The 23,887-nt window shown below is 28.8% G+C and overlaps 1 protein-coding gene across 2 annotated transcripts in view; it reads right to left on the minus strand.

Annotated features, from left to right (window-relative positions):
- LOC111642061 (abscission/NoCut checkpoint regulator-like) overlaps positions 1-21,147 on the minus strand; it is a 60,549-nt gene extending 39,402 nt beyond the window's left edge. The window contains exons 1-2 of one of the 2 annotated variants that reach the window (XM_023388330.1): positions 21,078-21,147; positions 5,552-5,676 (exon numbers count right to left, since the gene is read on the minus strand). In XM_023388330.1, the coding sequence (XP_023244098.1) occupies positions 5,552-5,676; positions 21,078-21,125 (173 nt within the window). In that variant the 5' untranslated portion in view covers positions 21,126-21,147. Of the gene's footprint in view, positions 1-5,551; positions 5,677-17,564; positions 17,723-21,077 lie in introns of those variants that run through there. The other variant, XM_023388329.1, reaches the window with a different exon arrangement.
- Positions 21,148-23,887: the final 2,740 nt, after the last annotated feature.

The raw sequence follows: 23,887 nt of genomic DNA on the forward strand, positions 1-23,887 counted from the left end.
AATCCGACGAGAGCGCACTACATGACCTCACTCATAGGCCGATTGCCAACGACTGACGCTTCCTGCAGGCGGGAAAAAATTCAGGGCTGTGCATGACTGTCCCCTCCACAACTCCACCGAAGGAGGCCTGTCACGCATCATTGGTTTACGCGGAAAAAAAAAAGGTCCGATACTTTTTGAACAGACCTTGTATTCTGTAGGTCATTTCAAAATCAGATGACTGTTAATTACTGGTTTTTTTTTTCTTTCACCTGGCACCCATTTTTAATAAAGTTATTCTGTTTAACTATCTCTGCTAATTAAGTTGTGAAAAATGCTTTAAAAAATTTTGAAAATCGAGAGAAGAAATTTGAATTTTTATGAATGAAAAGGACCAGAATGTTCCTAAATTATATGATGGACAGTGGCTTTTGGATTCATGTTTCCTTACTAATATCACAATGAAATTAAACAAACTTAATAAACAGCTTCAAGGTAAACACAAATTGATCACAGACTGTTATCAAAATATAGAGGCATTCATAGCAAAACTCAAACTTTATAAAAATCAGTTAAAATCAAAAACTACAATTCATCATCCTAAATTACATAAATTTAATAGTGACGAAAAACATTTTTCTAAATATGCACAAGAAATTAGTAATTTACGAAGAGAATTTCAAGAAAGATTTTTTATATTTAAAAATTTATGAGAATAAATTTAATATTTTCTTTTGTCCATTTGACATTGTTGTGGAACAAGCTCCAACAAATTTGCAGATAGATTTGATAAATTTCCATTCATCTTCTGAATTGAAATATGCGTTTGAGGCCAAAAACAAAGTTCAGTTTTATACAAAATACGTCTGTAATGATGAATTCCATAACCTAAAAAAAACACAATGAACATTACAGCTGCAATGGGAATCACCTATCTTTATGAATCTTTTTTTCTTAAAACTGAAGATTGCTAAATGTAAAAGTCGTAATAGATTGACCAATAAAAATGTAAAAAACAATTATGTTATACATCATCAAAAATACCTGTTGATATTAAAAAATTAAGTGAAAAAAATTGAAAAGCAAGTTTCACATTAAAATACATACAAAATACTGTATAATTATACATGTTTTGTTGTAAATAAATGTGTGTGACCCACAGTGTATTTTTATTTTTGGTTTTGTCCCAGTAAACAATTTCGGTTAGACAACACTGATTTAACATAATGTATCAAAAACTCAATTACATAATTAACATTTAATAAGTAAAACTTAGAAAAGAAAAATAAAAAATGTAATTATTAACCACTTGCATATTTATCATAAAGGATTTTTTTTTATAAACATATTTCTATCTTTATTAACAATACTTAATTATATATAAGCCTAAATTACTTTTAAATTTTAATAGCTAAGTTATATTTAATTATCAAATAAGAACACAAATAAAAACAAAGTCATGGACATGATTACAATGAAATTGTAAACATCTTATTTAACATTACATCTTTACAGACTATCTTCATGAATCATTATGCTCTCTATTACTGAAATTTTCTTATCAATGCAATATATCTAATAATCATTTGATATCACATATCTACATCAGATGACATTCACTTTTCTTTATGTATAATGATTATTAGATTGGGAATTACAAAAAGGAAAACATTAGAAAATGTAATTAAAATCATAACAAATAAGCAGGAAGATATATATGTAAATTATCTATATATATAAAAATGAATGAGTGTGTGTGTTTGTGTGTCCTTCATGCATTACAACACCGTTTATCCGATTGCCATGAAGCTTTGGGAAGTTTTTTAATACACTCCCGCGAAGGTTTCTGGCATTTACCCTATGATAGATGGCGCGCGTTTACACAAGCATTCGAGCACAGTGTGTTCGATCGATTTCAAATAGTGAAGACCATTTCCCCCCTCCAAAAAATATCTCTATATACGCATTTATTATTTACGATATTTGTAATAATTTTTGTTTAATCACTTTATTTCAACTATTTTTTTGCTAATTACGTAATCACTTGAACTTTGTTAAAGCCTTAACTGTATCATGAACAACAACCAAAGTTGTAGAAGGAAATTCGCCTATTTTACCGATCTAGGGATCCCCCTTTTCCAAATTTTAATATCAACTCAAAATAATTTAAAAAGACAAATTACAATAAAACGGTTTATTATCCAACTATCAGAAATTTCACAACATGCCAAGGAAGAGAGGAAGGAGCAATTAAATAATCAAAATTATGAAGGATTAAAAAAAATATATAAAAATGGGGAATATCGCACTTCTAACAATCTCTGCGAGTATGTGGGCTAAATTTAAAGAATCCGTGCTTCTCACTTGGACAACTGTATGTGGCCAACTCACGAGTAGGAAAACCTTTTGATTTATTCGTGTATGCACCAGACGGAAAAACAAAAAATATCGTGTAGCCACAAAGCACTCCAATAAATAAATAAAATTGAAACGACACTTTGAAATGTTTTCCTGATGAAAATGAATAATAATAATAAGTTTCAATGAAAATGATAAAATGTAAATTTAATTTTATCATAACGAGTTTGCTTGAATTTCCTTTCTTCTGAGATTGCAGCAATGTGCGACGGGTAAGCTAGTATATAATAAATTAATAGTCACTGATTACACTAAATGGATAGTTATTTAATTGCCATCCACTCAAGGCTGCATACTTTGTATTGGTCATTTTCAAAACCAATTATAAGGAAAATAGGATTGTTTAAATCAGTATTTTTCAACCAGTGGTCGTGGACTGGTGCCGGTCCTTGAGAAATTAAGTAAATTACAAATTAGCAATGGCTATATTCAATGTCAGTTTTTTGGAAAACACTTTTCAATCTTTTACGCATTTAAATGACAAAAAATTATCTTTTTGAATATACATAATGAAGAAAAGTGATGTTGTTTGGACCAGATAACTGATGTATGGCAATTTCTATCAAAATACGGAAATCCTTCTTCTCTGGTTTAATGAGTATTCATGAAGTGGCAACACTGATGGTCAGACTTGTCAGTGGCAGTATTTGTATATTATCGAGCAGGTGTGATTTATTTTTGCTTAACAATCAAATTTTACAAAAAAAAAAAAAAAAAACAAACGCTATAAAATGGAAAAGAAGAAAAGCAAACAGCAAAGCCTTCTAAGCTTTTTAAATAAAAGCAATAATCAAGAGCAAAATAGTAATGCTTCTGAAAATGTTCCAAGTACTAGTTCTTCAAATTCAGAACAAGCAAAGAAAAAGTTGTATGTTGATACTTTGGAATGTGCAATACCACCTAAAAAGTCAAAAGGAAACTTTGTCAGGCATTACAATAAGGAGTATTTAAAGTTTGGTTTTATTTTAGCACCAAACAGTGAACTATCACCATGACCTTTGTGTGTAGTGTGCTCCGAAATTTTGTCAAATGACACCATGAAACCATCCAAACTTGCTCATCATTTGAATTTAAAGCATAAAGATTTTATTGATAAGCCCAGACTTTTTGAAAGATTATGTGAACAAATTAAAACACAGAAAAGTGTAATGAAAATGATGATGACTAGCAACAAGTCATTGCTTTGAGCATTGTACTTAGTGGCTCTCCGTATATCTAAAGCTAAAAAGCTATTTATGATTGGTGAGGAGTTAGTAAAACCTTGCATCTTAGATGTCATACAAGAAATTTTGGGACCTCAATCCATTAAAAAACTGGAGACTATACCCATATTGGATAATACCATTCAAAGAAGAATTGTTGATATAGCAACAGATATCGAAATTCAAGTTGTCTAAGGGATAAAGAAATCTAGATATTTTGCAATTCAGCTTGACGAGTCTACTAATGTGAGTAACCATGCTATCCTTCTTTGCTTTGTCAGATATGTGAAGAGAAAGTCTAACGGGAAGAACTTTCCCGTTGTTCAAACACACATTTTTCATCTTTTTAATTTTTATTCAGTTGATTTGTACACGTTATGGGAATAACTTTGTTCCCTTGATATACCTGGAAAATTACTAGTTCTGAGATATTTAGTGCTCTTAATAATTACATTCCGGCACAAGGCTTAGACTGGAAGAAATGCTTGGGAATGTGTACAGATGGTGCTATGAGTATTGCTGGACATTGCTCTGGACTAGTTGCAAAAATAAAGGAAGTTGTGCACCCAGAAATATTGTCAACTCACTGCATAATCCATCAAAAGCATTTAGCTGCAAAGAAGCTTTCTGCTGAACTGAACACAGTGATGAATGATGTAGTAAATATTATTAATAAAATTTGTAGTCGAGCAATAAATTTCAGGCTGTTCAGAATGTTGTGTGAGAGTATGAACTCACACCACCATCTTCTTCTCCATGCTGAAATGAGGTGGTTATTAAGAGAAAGAGTTCTTGTATGTCTTTTTGAATTAAGAGAAGAGGTAACAAAATTTTTACGCACCCGAAAATCCAATTTAATAGAATCTTTGTTAAATGAAGAATGGATGGCTAAACTTGCATATATGGCAGACATATTTAATCTTCTTAATGACCTTAACATTTCACTTCAGGGATCTTGTACAAATATCTTTACAGTGAGAAATAAAATGGATGCATTCAAAAAGCTGGATCTTTGGGAAAATAAGATGTAGAAATGCACCCAACTTTGAATTTTTAACTACAGCAGATATCAAACAGAAAGTAATATTCAAAATAATTAGTGAACAATTAAGGGCATTAGTTGAAAACTTTAATAACTATTTCCCTGAAAGTGAGGATTTTCATAGGGGCAACCTTTGGATTAATAATCCTTTAATAGAAGATGTCCAGTCATGTGCACTTGATTTTCATGATAAAGAGAAGCTGATAGAATTATCTCCTGATGTCACTCTAGTTTTGAGGCATAAAACGATGTCATTGCCTCAATTTGAATATTGCTTAAAAAAGAATATCCAACATTGAGTGATAAAGTGATCAAATTATTAATTGTTTTTTCAACTTCTTATTTGTGCAGGAAGACTTTTTCTGCCATGTCAATAATAAAAACCAAGCAGAGAAATTGAATGGATATAAATGCTGCACTTTGTCTCTCAGAAACAAAACTGCAACCACGAATAACTGATTTTCTAACAAAGAATTAACAGCAGATGGGGCACTAATAATGTCATATAAATTTGTATTTCTATTTCTATTCAATTAGTTAATAAAAATATTATTTAGGTTTAGGTTTTTATTTCAATCTTTATAGTTTGCCAGTCCGCAACATAATTCTTTTATTTTTGCCGGTCCGCAAATATGAAAAGGTTGAAAACCATTGGTTTAAATGTCAAATCAAAAAACAGTTTCTATTGAACATGATTAATAGCTAATTCCAAGAAAAGTTCTTGTGGAAAAATAAATTGTACATCTTACTCTATTAATGCATTTGGCATATTTTCAAAAGAACTTCAACTGGTCTTAATTGAGATAAAATATATTCTTTTGTGTTTGAATGTTTCATATTTTTAATTTGCATTTTAATTAATATAATACTAGTTTTTTTAGTTATTTAGTTTATATCAAAATAAAATTACCTGCTTAATGCTTCAAAACAAGTTTTGCAAACAAGCTGCTTTTTGGATGGATCAAGTTTTGGAATTACTATTTTTTTACTGCAACATCTTCCACAGAAAGAAAATCCACAGTGACTGCATCCAAGCTAAACATTTTGTAAATAATTTTATTAATAGAAATATATAATTACAGTTTAATTTTATAATAAAAATGATATGAAATTATTTAATAAGAAATGAATTTTCAATAATTTCTATTTTTTTGAGTGATTATCAAATAACTAATCAAACATCCTTACTACACCTGATAGATTATCAAATAAATTACCAGAGCTAATATAAAAAAAAATAAATGAAAATACTTCAATTGAACAAAAGACAAAACAAATTCAATAATTAACAAGAGTAAAATCTTGAATTAATTGCAAGTTACTTGTTCTACATACACATTTTATGCATAATTATAATGTAAATTCCATTTGATATTTTGGTTTAGACCTTTGGTGAAATTTTACTGAACTTTTTCTTTTTATGCAAATGAAGAATATTCAATTATTATTATTAATTTTTTTTGTATTAGCCCTATTAATAAATTTTTATAACTAAAATTTCAATAAATATATCTCATATCAAATTTTTCCAGAGTATACATTATAAAATTCAAGTTTTTTTTTTATAATATATCCAAAATATAGTTTTCATTTATAACCTGAATAATAATTATGATAGCTAACATTTATTTTATAAATTACATTTGCTATAAAAGAAATATTTTATTGTAGTAACCTTGTTTAGATGTCAGCAAACAAAATAGTTACAAAAAATATTTTGTCAATGAATAATGGTTTTGCAAAAAACAGAATCTCTCAATAAATAATGAGTATCATATTTTAAAACAACTTTCCTTTTCAACTAAAATTAATAATCAGAATTTCATTTTTAGATTATAAATGGAATTTTTCAAAAACAATATTCATTTTTCATTATCCAATTACTATTAAATTTTTGATACAATTTATGAATCAATTAGCTCCACCAGAAAGTTTTTATACACAATTTTATTAATTTTTATGTAGAATATTGTCATAAAATTTGGTACAGTTACATTATATACTTCAAATCAAAATAAGATTAAAGTACATGTTTAAAAAAAATACATTAAATTTGACAACAAAGTTTGTTGCAATACTAATCTTTTTATTAAATGCTTTTATTTAATTTGCTTTGTATATCCTCAAATCTTGCAAGTCAAATTCCATCCACTTCTAATTTATTGCTATTATTTTATATTATTAGAGATGAAATTTTGAAGATATATCTAAATCTGATGACAATGTATTTTAATTTAACTTTACGGATATGGCCCACCTCCACCCCACCATCCTGAACCTGATAAACTTAACCAAATGTAGAATTTAATTGTAATGTGCATGTGTGGTGATGTATATGGTGGGGTAAAGCAACCCACACCTATCTCTCTCTTGAAAAACATGGACGATAAAAGCATTTAAATTTTTTTTTAATGTATTAAAATTATTCATTTTCATATTCCAGAATACACCCTAGAAAATTCAAGAAATAGTACAGTCTCAATCAGGTATGGATGGAAAAATAAGACATTTGTTTTGTTTGTGCTCCAATTTTAGAAATGATCTAACTTTTTAATTGGATATATTTTTTTTCATGTTTTAAGAAAATTTTTAACTTTGGAGATCAAATAGCATAAAAAAGAAAGGTCAGGTCATCATGCAATGTATTTCAGAACATGGAAGTGAATAAAATGGTGACTGTTTCAATGGTCTTTGTCTTCAAATTTAATTAATGTGAAAATTACTATCCAGCAAATTTTATAAACTGTAAAAATTACAGTTATATCTATTTATGTTTTTCAATTCTTAAAAATCTTACATTCTTATTCAAAATTTACCAAGTTGTTTTGTTGAAATATAAAATATTGTTATAATTTTCATCCTAATACTTATGAGCAAAATATATTCATCTTTAGGGCATAATATACAACTTTAAACTTCTTGATATTCAAGCATTCATAATATTCTAAACTTTTCAAAACAAAAGGAATTATCACAGAAATAAGTATTACTAATTTTATTATGGTAAATACTTTTTGCACCATTAATCCAATAATTATTATTAAGAACTAGGCTTTATATAAATAGTAGTAAAACAAAATAAAATCATTTTACTTATTTCAACACAATTCACTAGTTTCTACTGATTTACTTGTACAGTGATTTAATACAAAATTAGTATTGTTATAATTATTATAATCCACTATTCGTTTTGAAAATTTTAAATGAATAAATGTCCAGAAGTTTAGAATTTCATGGAGTGCTTAACTGCCAAAAAGTTTGAAATAGAACTGTATATAGTTCAGCCAGCTTAGGTGTGTCTGTCACTGACATTTTGCCAACTCTCTTGAACTCATCTTGGAAGCACACTTGGTAGAAAGGAAGCTGTGCTGATGTGTTTATTTGCTGTTAGTATTGAATTCAGTAAGAGATATATTTGTCTTTTCCTTTTCTTTTGTGTGATTTTTTGTTTTACCATGGAAAATACAAACTTTTTGTAGTGAAACAAAAAAAAATTTTACACATCATTCAATGATGTGATAGGGAAACTGAAAATGGTGATTGCATTGATTCCATTATTTCCATTGCTCATTTTGCAAAGCATGCAAGAAAGGTTTCTGGAGTCAATGATAAAAAAAAAATTTGCCAGCAAGCAGGCAGTGATAATGAGCAAAATTTTACTTCATCAATAAAAAGTTCAAAGAAGGACATTCCAGAAATAATGGCATTACATAGCTTTGATTGTAATGTGATTAGAAGAACAATTCATGGTTTCTATGTCAAAGAGAAGAAAGACCTGAGAATTCCTAAACTACTGCCTGTCTCAAAAGAAAAGATCAACTTTCTTTCTTTTCAATAAAAGATTTTAAGCGACATGCCACTTAAAAGTATTTTTCTTCTTCTGAAAATAGCCTTTCTACATGTAAATATTCCCTTCCATATCGGAAAAAGTACAACCCCTATTTTACAAATAAACTGGTTTAAGTTTGCACATGTCTACTTGTGTTGAAGGTCTCAGCTAAGTTGACTAGATAATGTTTCCCTAAAAATAATTTATTTGTTTCTAACAAGTAAGTATTAGGGATAATATTTTATATTTTAATAAAACAGTTTTTGTGAAATTTAATATTTGTTAGTTGGAATTATAATTCTCCAAACTTTCCAAATTTTTAACTCCATACAAAATATATTCATAAATAAATTTATAAATGATCTCAAACATTCATCAATGAATAGTTTTATCACTAATATTTTAATATCTAACACATTTTTAAGTTTTCTTTATGCTTCACCTTTAGTGGGTATACAAAATTCTCTGAATTTCATGTTTTAGTTGATTGATTTAAAATATTACTACTTATTAGAATTATATTCAACGTAAACTAAAATCAGAACTCAGTAATGTAGCCTTATTATTGTTTAAATGTGATATAATTTAATTTCTTAATTCTACATTTCATGGAATATTTCCAGATCCTTATTTTATTAAAATTCTTCAAACTTTTAAATTTAAATTTTTTAAAAATTTACATCCTAGATCTTTTCTTTTTTATTCCCTTAAAATTTCTTAATCAAATAAAGTATTTAATCCACTTCATAATTAAAATTTAAGTCAAGATGTATCACAAGTTCACAGAACTAATAATTTTTTATGGTAAACTCATAGTATTGCAGTTTTTAACAAGTGTTTTACTATTTATTTTATTTTTATTATTAAAAACAGTAATATCTTTTTATTTTACAATTATTTTTGAAGTAACAGTGGTTGTGTAGATCTAATTCACATATCTGATTAATAGCAATTTCAAAATGACTCACTCAATTAAGATGTAAATGCTATTGCTAGCAGATGGTATACTACCCTGTAATTTTTTTTATTTTTTAATTTTAGAATGTCATTAAGAATTATGTTAAAATCATTAAAAATTGTATGTTGAAATATTCTTGAAATGAATTTGTTTTGTTAAAAGAAAATTCTTTGTTTACAAAAACTTCTGCAGGTTATTAAATACAAATACGCTTCTATACCAGTGTTCCACAACCTCTTTCTACTTGCGGCACACCCATGACTCAACATGTCTCAACATGGCACATCAAAATGTTATTCCCCTCAAAACATATGACATGATTGTGGTGACAATACATCCTTTATTTCACTGCTCTGTCCTTTAACTTTATTTATTTTCTAAAATAGACATTTTGTCCTTTATTTTGTAAAGTCGACGCAAAGTTTAAAAAAACTTTTTTTAATAATACATTGAACAAGTTAGTTTTGTGTATGCCACCACGACCAGTGTTGTCATTGTGTTGTGCATTGCTACATAGAGCACAGTAGTGCAGTGTGTCACCAACCGAACAGCCCATTGACAGTACCAAAGGGTAGACACTCTTATGGGGATTTTTGTGATAGTTTTTCAACTCTCTAGTTGATGGATGATACACTTGGAGTGTTGGTGAGCATTCATCGTCACTTGTTGGCAATCTTTGGAGGGCTCGAGCATGTGACACTTTTACTGTTGAGTGTCCCTTCTCTCTATAGTACACTCCTTTTCTCTGGACAATACACACATGGACCTCACCTCAGTTACTATACTTTTATGCAATGTTAATTAGTTACACAGGGACTGCATGCGAGTTTTTAGTCTATTATTTCTAATTTTTCGTATTTAGGTATTATTTAATTTATATTTTGTAGACCATTTATCATGGCACCAAAAAGAAAGTGCATTTTTAATCAAACATTACAAGAAGAATTTCCATTTATTAAAAAAGGAATAATGGATAGTGATGTCAAATGTAACAAATGTTTAGCCAGCTTTAATATTGTGAATAGTGGTAGATCAGCAATTACACAATATATTCAGACAGCAAAACACAAAGAAGCGGACATCCGGGCTTCAACAAACAAATCGTTAAACTCATTTTTCATTAATAAAAATTCTGATGATAACCTAAAGACTTTAGCACTAGAAGAGGCATCTTGGTGTTGTCACTCAATACAACATAACTACTCATTTTGATCAAACGACTGCTCTTCTAAATTAATTAAGAAATGTTTTGAGGAAAAATATTCTTGTGCAAGAACAAAAACGGAAGCAATCATTTGTAATGTTTTTGCACCATATTCTTTTGAACCAATTAAAACTGATTTAAGCAAAACAAATTACAGTAGAGTGTCATTTATCCGAATCAATTGGGGACTGGGGTTGTTCGGATAACCAATTATGTACGAAAAAATATATTAATTTATCCCGTGTTGAAATTTTTCTCCATTGCGTGTCACTTCGCGTTGAATTTTTGTCGATGTTAAGCCTAACAAAGACTATTGTATCGTTAAAAATTATTTTTTTATTTTGTACAAACAAAATAAATATATTGAAAAATATAAAAACAATAAAAAATTATACTTCAGAAGTTAATTTAGTATCAAAAACGTAAAATATTTGAGTAGCCGAAGACATAGCCAAAGATTACAGTGCCACAGCACTGGCGAAAATTTAAATTTGTCGACTGAAATTCCTTCAGATAAACGACGCTCTACTGTATATAACTATTTATTCGGATTGTTTGAATCATGGTAATACTAAATCGTACACAATTCTGGTCAGATATTTTTACCCAATAGCGGTGTCAGAGTAAAAGTTTTGAATATAAATAATCTTTCTGGAGAAATTTAAGATATATTAGCAAACTGCATCAAGGAATCACTGTAAAAATTTGAAATTACTAATAAATTACTTGCTTTGTGTGCTGACAATACCAACAGTAATTTTGTGGTGCTCAGAGAAAAGGAAAGAATAATGTTTTATTTAAAATGCAACAATCAAGTAAACATAAATTGATAAGAATTAATTGTGCTGCCCATATATTGAACAATTGCATAAGCACTGCTGTAGATTGTCTTCTGATAGATATTGAAGTGATATTAGTAAAAATTTATTCACATTTCTATATTTACAAAATACGAGTAGATTTCAAAGAATTTTGTAATGACACAGAGGTTCAATATAAAAAGCTTCTTGGTTACAGCAAAAAACATACTGGCTAACTCTTTTACCAGCTTTAGATAGAATTTTACAACTATTTAATCCATTAAAATCATACTTTTTGAATCTGGAAAAATGTCCCACAATTCTGAAAAACTTTTTCAATGAAACATTAGCAGAGGAATAGTTGTTATTTATTCATATCCAAGCCTCAATATTTCACCAATATATATTGAAAGTTGAATCACAAGAAATCTCAATATGTGAAACATCCATACTTCTAAAATGAGGGGTTTCTTCCTATTGTTATTAGAAAAGTGATTTTAGCATTAGAAAAATCATAAAATATACAAGCCAAAAAATTCAATGATGCTGTGTACATATTTTATCAAACGTGCATAGATTATCTAAATAATTGGGACAGGCATTTTATTGAAATAGAGGTATTTGAATGGGCCACATTAAGCGAAATCCCTTTGTGGGCGAAGGTAGAGGAAAGCTATATCTTTATTTCGAATCATTGGCCCGTAAATATACTCAATGGTGAATTATTTGATAAAGTTTAGTATGTAAAAAAATACGTCACAAATGAAAAGATCGACGAATGGCGACAGAATAACAAGCCCTGCCATCAAAGGTGGATTGAGATTTTTGAACATTTTACAGCAAAAGAAATTGCTTTCAAAAACATTTGTAAAATCATAGAATTTTCTTTGTCTCTCTGGATCTAATGCCCCTGTAGAATGAATATTTTCATTGGTGAATAATATGTGGACAAATGAAAAAACCCATTTAAAAGTAAGCACATTAGAAGCATATATTTCTGTCAAATACAACTTTCAAATGAACTGTATGGAATTTTATGACTTTTTAAAGCATGAACTGATGCTATTAAGAAAAATTAATTCTACTGAAAAGTATCAAAATTAATGTTATTTAAATTTTTACAATGTGTGTGTATGTGTAATAACTCAGTGCCCTACGCAAATGACTTCGCCCCAAGTCGCTCCAAGAATATCTAATTTTTATTCAATATGCAGCACGCAATATTGCGATTGTGAGACTACAGCACTACTTTCAAAATGGCGACTCACAGGTCAACACATGAGAAAGGATTGTGATCAAAAAAACATTTATTTTTTCATTATTTATTGTAATTTATGCATGTACTTTTGCCATGCCACCCACAGAATTCAAGGCCGGCCTTGTATATGAACAGGCCAGCCCTGTATTCATGTATGCATTCTATTTGTGGAACATTTTCTAAAAATGGATTTAAAAACCTAATTATGGCCTTTGGGAGTAGACTGAAAATGTTTAATAAAAAATTCTTTCAGCAAATGCACATGTGTTGTATTAAGTTCATAATTTATCTGAGTACTTCCAGACTGTATTTGTGTAGAATGTTTTAATGTCAAAAATGAAGGATGGCTTAATACTGGTACTTTTTCCTTACATATTCTATGGAAATGGAAATCTGTCTTATATGCCATAATATACAGTACTATAATAGCTGTATAATTCTATAATAAAATATAATGCTGTATACAAAATATACAGCATTGAATTGTTATATAGTCATGGCAAATGTAAGTGATTGCCTAGGGGTGCCTAATTCATAAACAAAGAAAAGATAGATGTTAATTAGTGTTAAGTAATAAAAATTTTTTTAAATGCTAATGATATTGTTTTTGTAAATATCCAGATTTGCAGCTGTTTGAGTGTACAGTATATACTGTACTGTACATACATACATGTTATTGATATATCGGCCAAGAGTTTCAAACTCAAATGCAGCAAAGGGCCAGTCAAATACATGTATATCAGATGTGGATCGTGTTTCATATTGTTCAGTAAACCAACACATACTGTAATTTAAAAAAGCTCTAACAAAGGCCTTACAAACAGTTAGATGTTTGAATTTTTTATGTTTTAATCCCCGCAAGATGTTGGAAACATTGACTTTTAGAAAAGAAATCATCAAGGCTGCAGACCAGATACGAAGCCTTAATGGGCTATTTACGGCCCATGGACCACCAGTTTGTGACCCAATATACACAATATATAGGGGTGCTTGAATTCTTTTTTCCTACAAGCATCAGATACTTATGTATGCATCAGCCCTGTGTATACTTCTTTTTTAATGCATACACAATATATAGGCCTATACTGTAAATAAATAAATTGCTCCATGTAGTCATTTACGTGATGTAGATCAGTGCTTCTCAAACTTTGTGTTCAGAAACCAGTATTTTTGTGAAATTAAATAATATAGTAATTAAAAAATGGAGAGAACCAAATTCAAAGGCATTTTTTCTTTTAATTTTTAGGCTGAAGTGGCAAAAAAAATTACAGTAACAAAATTTGGTTCTTATCATTTTGAAAAATGGACTTGTGAGCTGTTTTCAAGTAATTTCCTGGCCAAATTCAATTGCAATTCACTATGTGTTTAAATAATAAAATAAACAAAAATTATAAAATAATATATTTTTAAAAGACTTTTAAAAACTTAAATAGTTTTATTAATCTATACTATTATTATAAAGAGGTAAAGTTTGTAAGTTTGGATGTAAGAGGTAATCTCCAAAACTACTCATCCGATTTCAAAAATTCTTTCACCAATATTTAGAATGGAACTTCAAGGTGGACATAGGCTGTATATTATTCCGTTAAACATTCATATAAATTAAAAGATATCATCTAGGATTAAGGCTTTTATGTCCAACAGATGGTGCTAAATCTGCGAGTATGACAACCTAAGTTTGCTTTTCTGTGAGGCATTGCTTTTCTGTGAGAATGAACTAAATCAGATCATCTTCTATATATCTATATAAATAAAAATGTAATGATCGTTTGTTCCTACCAATTTCTTTGAAATTTTGATACAACGTTGCATTCAAATATGCATGTTTTTTAATATAATATACGTAGAAATTCCCCCACTGGGGGAAGATGGACAGGATTAAGGCTTACCATGAAGAACTCTGCTTCTATTTATACTATTTTAGATGCATTGTTTGCGTTTTTGATTGAGATTTAATAGGGTACGTCAGCAGAATACACACTAAGAAGGGATTTTTTGAAAAATTCCCCCCATGGAGAAGTGTTATACATTTATAATAGATACATTTTGAGCCACAACAACATGTGGCAGGGTCTGCTAGTGTAATACATAAAATTATAACATTTTACGTGAAATTTTGTTGTGGCCAAGTAATAAATTGTCCACTGACCAGCACTGGTACACAAGTTAGTTTGAATGGCACTAGTGTAGATCACACAGGAATCTAAACAAGTTTTAGTTAATTGCAGTGCAATGGCAGTACAAAGGATTACTGTTCAATAAATAAATGAATTCCACTGAAGTTTCTGGGCTAAAAAGTGAAAGTAGTTTCACATTTTCAAAAATTTGAAGTGCAATATAAACTTAAATGCAAAAACATGCTGCCAAAATTGAGGATGAACCTGTTATTACATTGTAAGTATGGTAATACTGCATTCAATCAGGTCCCAAGTGTATAAATGAAAATGTGAAATGAATATGAACATATAAACACAATATTTCATCATTGATAAGAAAAAAATGTTTTGAGACTATAGTAATGTAAAATAATATGCAAACATGTAATGTATAAACAGTGTTCTACTGCATAAGAGTTCGAAGCATTCCATTTTACTTCCTTAAAACAGTTTTCATATTTTTGGTACAAGTATCCGTTGTACAACACTGCATTTCTACAACATAGTTTCACTCTAACATGGTCTGAAAATTGGGGATATCCCACATACAACACAGTCTCATTCTAACATGGTTCAAAATGTTGGGAAATTCTCCATATAAGATTTCAAAATTTTTAAGTGCAAACTCCACTATTTGATATTTTTTTTATTCAAGTAAACACACATGTTGTTTCAAATTTGCCCATGGAGTTTAGAATATTGAAATTTTCAATTTGTTTTGTACCTTTCGTCAGGTTTACTTTAATGAAACTGATAGTGCAATTTCTTTTTCTTCCTTGTCCTACCTTTCCTATCAACCAGGTGCCATTTTCAGACTAACCTTTAAGACTGTCACAGTGTTTTGTTTTTATAAATTAATCTTTGTATTTAATAGTTTATTGAAACATTTTTATATAAAGGTTATTAAAGTTTTTTAAACCATAGGTAAGTAATCATTTGTAAAAATGACAAACGAAATAGAGGTAGCTCAATACTCAAACACAAATTCTTGAAAAAAAAAATTACTTGGCACTTGACTGAACAAATGTGACCTGCTAGAACAAATTTTTGATTAATAACATATTTGTCGTCCATAAAAAAATGTCTTTATGATAAAAATAAAAAAAAATTATCTCTGTTGCTAGTCAAGTTGAATTCCTTAGAGTTAAAAAAATAGTTTGTTTTTAAAAAAGGAAAAAACTATATTTACTAGAGCTCAAATTTAAACTGATTTTATAGTCAATAATTACACATTAATAGATAAGAATAAATGAGTAATTATTTATTGTGACATCATCACAATGCCAGGCTGCAATTTTTAATCATATTTTTAAGTTAATTTAAAATATATGCTCTCCACCTCAAATCTGCAGTGGCTTGCTCCAGTACATCATACTTTTCCTTTAACAATAGAGTCATGCCAATCATCTATTAACTGCTTTCAGGGGAAAAGTTTTGAATTGAAATAATGTGACTTCCAGTTTGTATTGGAAGTTCATGTATAGTTAGGGGCCTCCTGCCCCTAAGGTTTCCATATCTGATCTCAGATTTCATCTATCTAACTCCATTCTTGAGATTTAGGAAAGACAGATGGCAAACAGTAGGAATTTACAGGTCTACATTTTTTTAAAATTGCAACCCAATAAAGATGTTGCTGATATTTCTGATCAAGATCAGCAAAAGAAAACTCAGATAATAATGATGATACTTTGTAAAAAGAAAACATTTTTGCTGAATTAAAATTAATATTAAAGCATAATATAGTATTTTTAATTGTGATTGTTAATTAATTATTGACTAGAAATAAAATTATTGCTTGCTTTAATAAACATATTTCTCTTAGTACTAGTGTTGCCACCAGGCCGGTTTTTAATTAAATTTATGGTCTGGATTGATTGCTAATTTGACTGGTTTTCATAGAAATTGTGAAATTAAGATGAAACAAAATAAATTTATAAAAATATTTGCAAGTGTTTTGCAAATATTAGGTTTGTTCCAACACAAGTCCCTAACTGGTTTAAAACTGTCATGCATATTGTTCAGTTCTTGGCTGTAAAATGACATTTCACATGCCTCATACTGTTTCCTGCAATGCACATGCCTCTGTATAACATCCTAACTTTAAAATGTCCTGGTCAGCAATTTTGAAAAGATGGCAACATTGAACACGGCACTTTTTCGGAACATAACTACTGTTATAAAAGAATTCCCGTAGTTTCTTACACAAACTGATAATGTATTTTCACTTCTAGTAACAAATTAAAGAAATATATTTTTAGCTTGTTAAAAATATATTTATTTAAACCTGCTAATAAGAATAAACACTCATTGTCAATTAAATTAATATATCATAAAGAAAGCTGAAAATAGTTTCTAATGGACAATAACGAAAAATTAGCACCTTGATAAAGATTTGAGCTTTGTAAATATGTTGTCGTTTTAAAATACTCAAAGAATTTCAACACATTAGCATGTGGTTGAGTAATGAAAATGATAGCATCAAAAGATCAAAATTTGATCGACAAAATGAGTTTTCAGTAATGGTAATTATTTACAAGCCGTACATGGACGTTTTTTGTTTTTTTCTTAATTTTTAGAAAAAAAAGACTTATTTGAAAAAGTGAAAGATGTCGAGATTTTTATCACTTATGATATCATTATTATCTTTAAAATGTAATTAATTAGGCCATTTTTATTTAATAAATAGTAATAAATGATGATAACTCATCATTCAATTACCTCTTTCTTAAATATTCCAAAAGTAGCACCACAACCATAACAAGACATGTTCCAAACTAAAAGCTTTATACCATTTTGATTTTCGTTTTTGATTTTGACGCTTGAGGCGCTCTTTTTACTAAATTCACTTCTAGTACTGTACTTGTTCGTAACGGCGTATATAATTTCATATAAAATGCTAATAATGACAATTACTCATTAAATATGGCGAATTATTTTCTGGAATAAAACAAAAAATATTTATTATGAAACATTTATAAATACATTGAAAGCGCAGGATATTAAAATGTTTCTTAAAATGAGTAAAGAATATTTTTAACAGTTTACAAAGATAATTGTTTTTGTTTGAATTAAACACTTGAATTTGATAACAGTCGATAAAATAATATATAGCGTAGTTTATAATTTGAAAAAAAGAACACGTTGTTTCTGCTACATTCTCCGAAACTACACGTGTTTAATTTAAAGATAAAAACTTATTGATAAACAAATTATCTATCAAATGTAATGAAAAATTTATTACAGAACTATCTACACCTATATCTTCAACTTGTGTCCTTGTTCCAGTAATCAATTTTATGGAACCGAATATGAAATATTTAATTCTCAACTTTGACTCATATTTTACAAATGATTCATTAAATGTTTTATTTGTTAATCACAAAATACTCAATAGAAATTTATTGTCATAATTTTTAATTATTCAGATGGTAAGTATATAATTATTATTATATTATTATATCTCGTATAATTTATTTCGAGTATTTATTTGTAATAAAAATTTGTATCCAATGGTTAGCTAAAGAATGCATTGATCAAATGATAGTTCTCTAATTGGCGATGTAAAAATACCGAAGAGCTTAGTCATTTTAAAGCTCAATTCTATAGAGACACTAATTTTTCCTTTTTTTTGTAACAATACGACATTCAATGTATTGTACAGTACATTCGTTATTAATAACTTAAAAGATTTAAACGATACTCGAATTGGAAAATTTTTTTAAAAAAACACATTTAAAAATTTCAAAAAAATAAATTTATTTTAATCTTTAAATGGGATTATTCATAAATTACATAATACTATGTTCATACTTTTTAACTATCATTTCCCTGTGACGCTCCGTAATGCTGTCACATATACCCGAAATTACGTTAATGCATATTTTCGATCTTAATTAATTGTACTAAGGAATAATACATAACATGAAGTGTTACATTTACATTTAAGAACAAGTAAAGTAACGTACAAAACAGTGACATAAACAGCACGCTTTATCATGCAACACTTCAGAAATAAAATGAATTATTCTGTTACCCGAAGGTTACGATCCTAATACTACGTAACGTTTTTGTAAACACCTCCATCCTCTTGTAACGCATCGTAACAATTATCTGCATACCCACCCATCTATTTCTGTGTCACGTAATTTAATGAACAGTCCATATCACACTATTTCAAGATTTTTTAAATAAAAAAATTGATATGTTAATTAAAATCAAGACAAGTGATTATCTACTTCTGGCATCATTATATATTATATAAATGTAATGATGCCAGGAATCATAATTTGTCTTGATATTGTCTTCACATAGGTAGGCAAAAGTCTTTAGTCTTTTTATTGGAATAAGTCATCTTCAGAATCTATTCATAATATACTGAAACTTTTGATGATTAACGATTTCTTTAATTTTGAAAATCATAACTGACAATTAAAAATAATAAATAAATGAATAATCAAAAAGCATACTGTGCAAACCGCTATTTATTTTCTTTATTGAAATTTAAAAAAATACATGTTGTTAAGAATGATATATTGGAAAAATATATTTCTTTATCACTTCAGATAAATCGTTGAATAAAAGTAATTCAATATATCTTAAGAATTTATGAAATTTGATGAACAATTTGTCCCAGGGAGTTTACCTTGAATTTCGTTTATCGGGATTTGAGTATAGTAGCAGTCATTTTCGTCCTATGGTAATTTATGACTATAAAACATTAAACATTATTATTTTTTTTTATTAAACATTTTAAATTATAAATTTATTAAAAACAATTCTACGAAAAAACAATTATTTTAAATAACTTTATCGTATTACTGGAAATCCGCATGGAAAAACGTAGACATTTCCTCTAACTCGATAACCCGGAGAAGATATGCTGATTAAAAATGTCATTTATATTTTATTCATACAACTTTTTTAATATTTAAAGTATAATTTTTATTTATTTTAGAAATTTTAACTGCAGTGAAACAGTTTTAAATGAACATTTTATATTTCTTTTTTTATGTTCTGAATTATTCTAGTCTAAGAAAACCCTTTCAGGTAAATGTTCAGTTAGAGATTAAAAGTTCGTTCTTATTTAATTTGGGTCGGAAAAACGATTCCTTAACTTGTTCACGTGACTTGCTAGGACAGGTCAAGAGATAACTCATAATGAAGATTATTTTAGTCAATAAAATGATTGAGACAAAGTTCAAGTTCGCAGTGGAAAATTTTAGAATAGAAAGTTTATTCTAATTTTCTGACAAGCAGTCAGCTGTTCGTGTGTTAAAAGTGATAGAAAAGACTCGGGCAATGGAAGTCACTTTAGTTGATTGTCCATTATTTCTACTGTTTTTAGTATTGCTTTTTTAAATTTTTTTCAACACGAAATCTGAATGTGGGTCAACGAAAATATAGAGTTGGAATTATTTTAATTTGTAAATAGTACCGTACTTAAAAAAAATTTATTTGAAATAGAGTTTTTAACTCTTCTTGCCTAACCACATGGACAGAGGTCACCAAACTACGGCCCGCGAGATCAGTTCGTCCGGCCCGTTGCCGCACTGTGCTACAAACGAGCTAAAATATAATTATTTATAGAGAAATATCATAGATTGTAGATAAACTTATTATGTAAAAAAATTAAAATAAATGTAAGTAATAGTGTCAAAATTGGTCCAATTTGATTTTTGCACCTGACAGTAATATAATTTTTAGATAAATCAATGAAATAAAAAATTCGGCAACGTTTTGCGACTTTGAATTTCAGAGCGCTTTTTGTGTAAGTACAGTACCTGCAATGAAGTTTCTAAGGGAGCTTGCTGCAGCGATCGTGTGTGTGTGTGTATTGGTAAATAAATATGCCGACTGTCTTTATTTATTGTGTATTCAGTGTGCTGTACTGAACAAAATGGTTATACGGCCTGCGCTGGTCGTTATCTCAGTTATCTGGCCCGCAGTGAAAAAAGTTTGGTGACCCCTGACATTGGACAAAGGGGAGATACACTATGGGAGAAAATCAATATCAGCGCAATAACTTTTCGCTAGGCGCAGAATTTCTATATGTATCAATATCATTGAAACTAAACAAGGAAACCATTTCTTCGGCAGCAGTTAGACCTATATTTTTTTATTTTTTAGTTTTGAGAAAGAATTACTTTCTCTAATTATCTTTAAAATGTAATTAATTAGGCCATTTTTATTTAATAAATAGTAATAAATGATGATAACTCATCATTCAATTACCTCTTTCTTAAATATTCCAAAAGTAGCACCACAACCATAACAAGACATGTTCCAAACTAAAAGCTTTATACCATTTTGATTTTCGTTTTTGATTTTGACGCTTGAGGCGCTCTTTTTACTAAATTCACTTCTAGTACTGTACTTGTTCGTAACGGCGTATATAATNGTTATCCGAAACATCGATCTTCCGAACAACCCCAGTCCCCAATTGATTCGGATAATCGACGCTCTACTGTATTGTAATGAAGTTATGTCTTGTCTTTTAGTTGTTCTTCCGTGCTGCTAGTTGATTAATTAATAAGTCTAATCAACTAGCAGCCATAATGATATTAGCAAAACCGTCGACCATCTTTCTGAAAATAAACGATTCTTGGTGAAAAAAGAAAAAAAACCACATTTAACTCATTAACCTCAAGATATGTTATAAATACATCATCACAAATTTCAACAATTCCCGCCGGCTATCAACAGAAAGCATTGATAGTTTTGCCAACAAGCTAAAATAGTTTGATTTAAATATTTTTCAGTGGTTTATTTTGCCCAAGTCTTCCCCATTCAGCAGATTTTCAAAGGAATCTAATGGATTAATTATGATGTAACTAGATATTATCCATACGTATCGACACTACCGAATATAATTTGTTTATTTTTGTCTATTTTTACCTATTTGTAATTAAATTTTGTTCACCACGGAACAAAATATAAAGTTATAAACACACGAACACATTTTAATGACGAATATTCGGTTATTCAGCTTTAGTAGCTTACTGTTGTCAGTTTTTTTTAATCTAATATCCTATCTATTTCTAATTTTTGACGTTTACCCTCTGGTCTAGCGGGTCACGCGAAAGCTAATCGCTTACGGATGTCCCCAATTTTAGGTAAGGATGAAGTCTCCAACCCAAACTCAACATTTACCTGGAAGGATTTCCTTATAAGAACTCCGAATGTTATTGGAATCTCCTTCCTAGTGGAGAGACTTTCTGTTCTTATATTTTCACTCTTGTTTTGTGTTTATTTATTCATTTAAAAAATAAAATTATAATTTTATTTAGGAAAAAATTTCATTCTAATTTTAAAAAGCCGCTATATGAATTAATATAACTAACTTTTGATTTTTAAAATTTAGCACATACATCATTTCATTTACATTTTAAAAATATTATATTAGGAGATAATTTTATTAGAAATGCTATTTAATATCTCTTAATGTATACAGTATAAAATTATATTGACTATTAAATAATTATATTAACGAAAAGACAAAATATTTTCCGCGAGGTGATCTTCAATTTTTGTGCATTGTCCTTGCCCGTACATTCGTTAATTACGTAACTGAACTTTTAACGCTATTATTTAGTTTAACACTTAAAATGGATCATCGCCTGTGAAAAGACAACTGCCTAATTAATTGACTGTATAACTTGAATATTATCTTGGCAGCGTAATACAACGTTCATTATAAATTAAAAACTCGTGACATTTCGATTTGCGTTCTGACGTCATAAATATATTATCTGTTATCAATATTTAATTTATTAAATTTCGTGTTAGATTAAGCACAAGTTTGTTTAAATCTCGCCTTTTTCGATATCAGTTATTCAAAATATGGCTTTTAAAAATATTTTATTTATTACTTAATGTCAAGTGTAAACGAAGTCCTTTTTTAATAAATGTTTTGCTTAAAATTTTATTGCCGTCAATAGAATTGTTTTATGTTGAAATCGTTCGAATTTACTAAAAAAATCTTCTATAAATTCGCGAAATTATTATTTTAACGGCGATTTTTTTATTTATTTATCGATGAAATTAAAATTATTAGAGAATAGTTTTCACTTTCAATAGGGATTTATTTATTTATTTATTTTTTTTTTTTCGGCTTTTAAATTTAATTTATTACAACGGATAGAAATTCGTATTAATTTACTACGAAATAAAATCGTACTTTTTCGATTTTTAATTTTCTATCGTTATTTTTAACCGATTCGGTTTGAAACTCGATAGTGATACCGAGGAAACTTCACGTGATTTCCATTCTGGATGCATACGCTATAGTAATCATTACACATGCAAGCCGCTCTGCCATTGGTGAGAATAACGTGACGTCGAAATTAGATTTCTTCGTGATTGGCCAATAGCATCGGATTTTCGAACAAGAGGTAATAAAACGTTGTGAAATAGACGTGCTCTGGTCTGGATGGAGTGGAATCGCACGATGGAGGATAGCGGAAGATTAACGACAAATGGCGAAATGCCTCCTAGTAACATTAAAAGATTTAAGAGAGACGCTAACACGGCAACAGTTGTTTTGGGTGCTCAATGGGGTGACGAAGGAAAAGGAAAGATCGTCGATATGTTGGCAGGAAAAGCAGACGTTGTCTGTCGATGTCAGGTAAATCTCAGTTTTTCTGATTATTAATAGCGATTCAGAAGTTAATAATTAATGCACTTCCAATATAAATCGATTATAACCACTTACAGGACATAAATATTTGAAACTGATATAACTTATTATTTGGTATGTTATGAAAATCCATTGTAATTTTTAAAAGAGGACAGAGGATATTACACACATATATATATTAATATTTATGTCCTCTCTTAATTGTAAATGGACAATCTCATAAATAATGATGATGAATACAAACAATACTAGCACAAATCCATATTAAAATTTTATTAAGAACAATTAGAACAATGTATTTGTTTAGAATGAGATTTAAAATTTCATGTGAATAATTTTTTAATAATGTGACAAATTTTAAGCATAAATAATTTACAAACACTCTTCTATATATTTTTTTTTTTTG

This window comes from Centruroides sculpturatus, unplaced genomic scaffold, assembly GCF_000671375.1.
Source record: "Centruroides sculpturatus isolate CEXI.00-Female unplaced genomic scaffold, Cexi_2.0 scaffold1617, whole genome shotgun sequence".
Lineage (NCBI taxonomy): Eukaryota > Metazoa > Arthropoda > Arachnida > Scorpiones > Buthidae > Centruroides > Centruroides sculpturatus.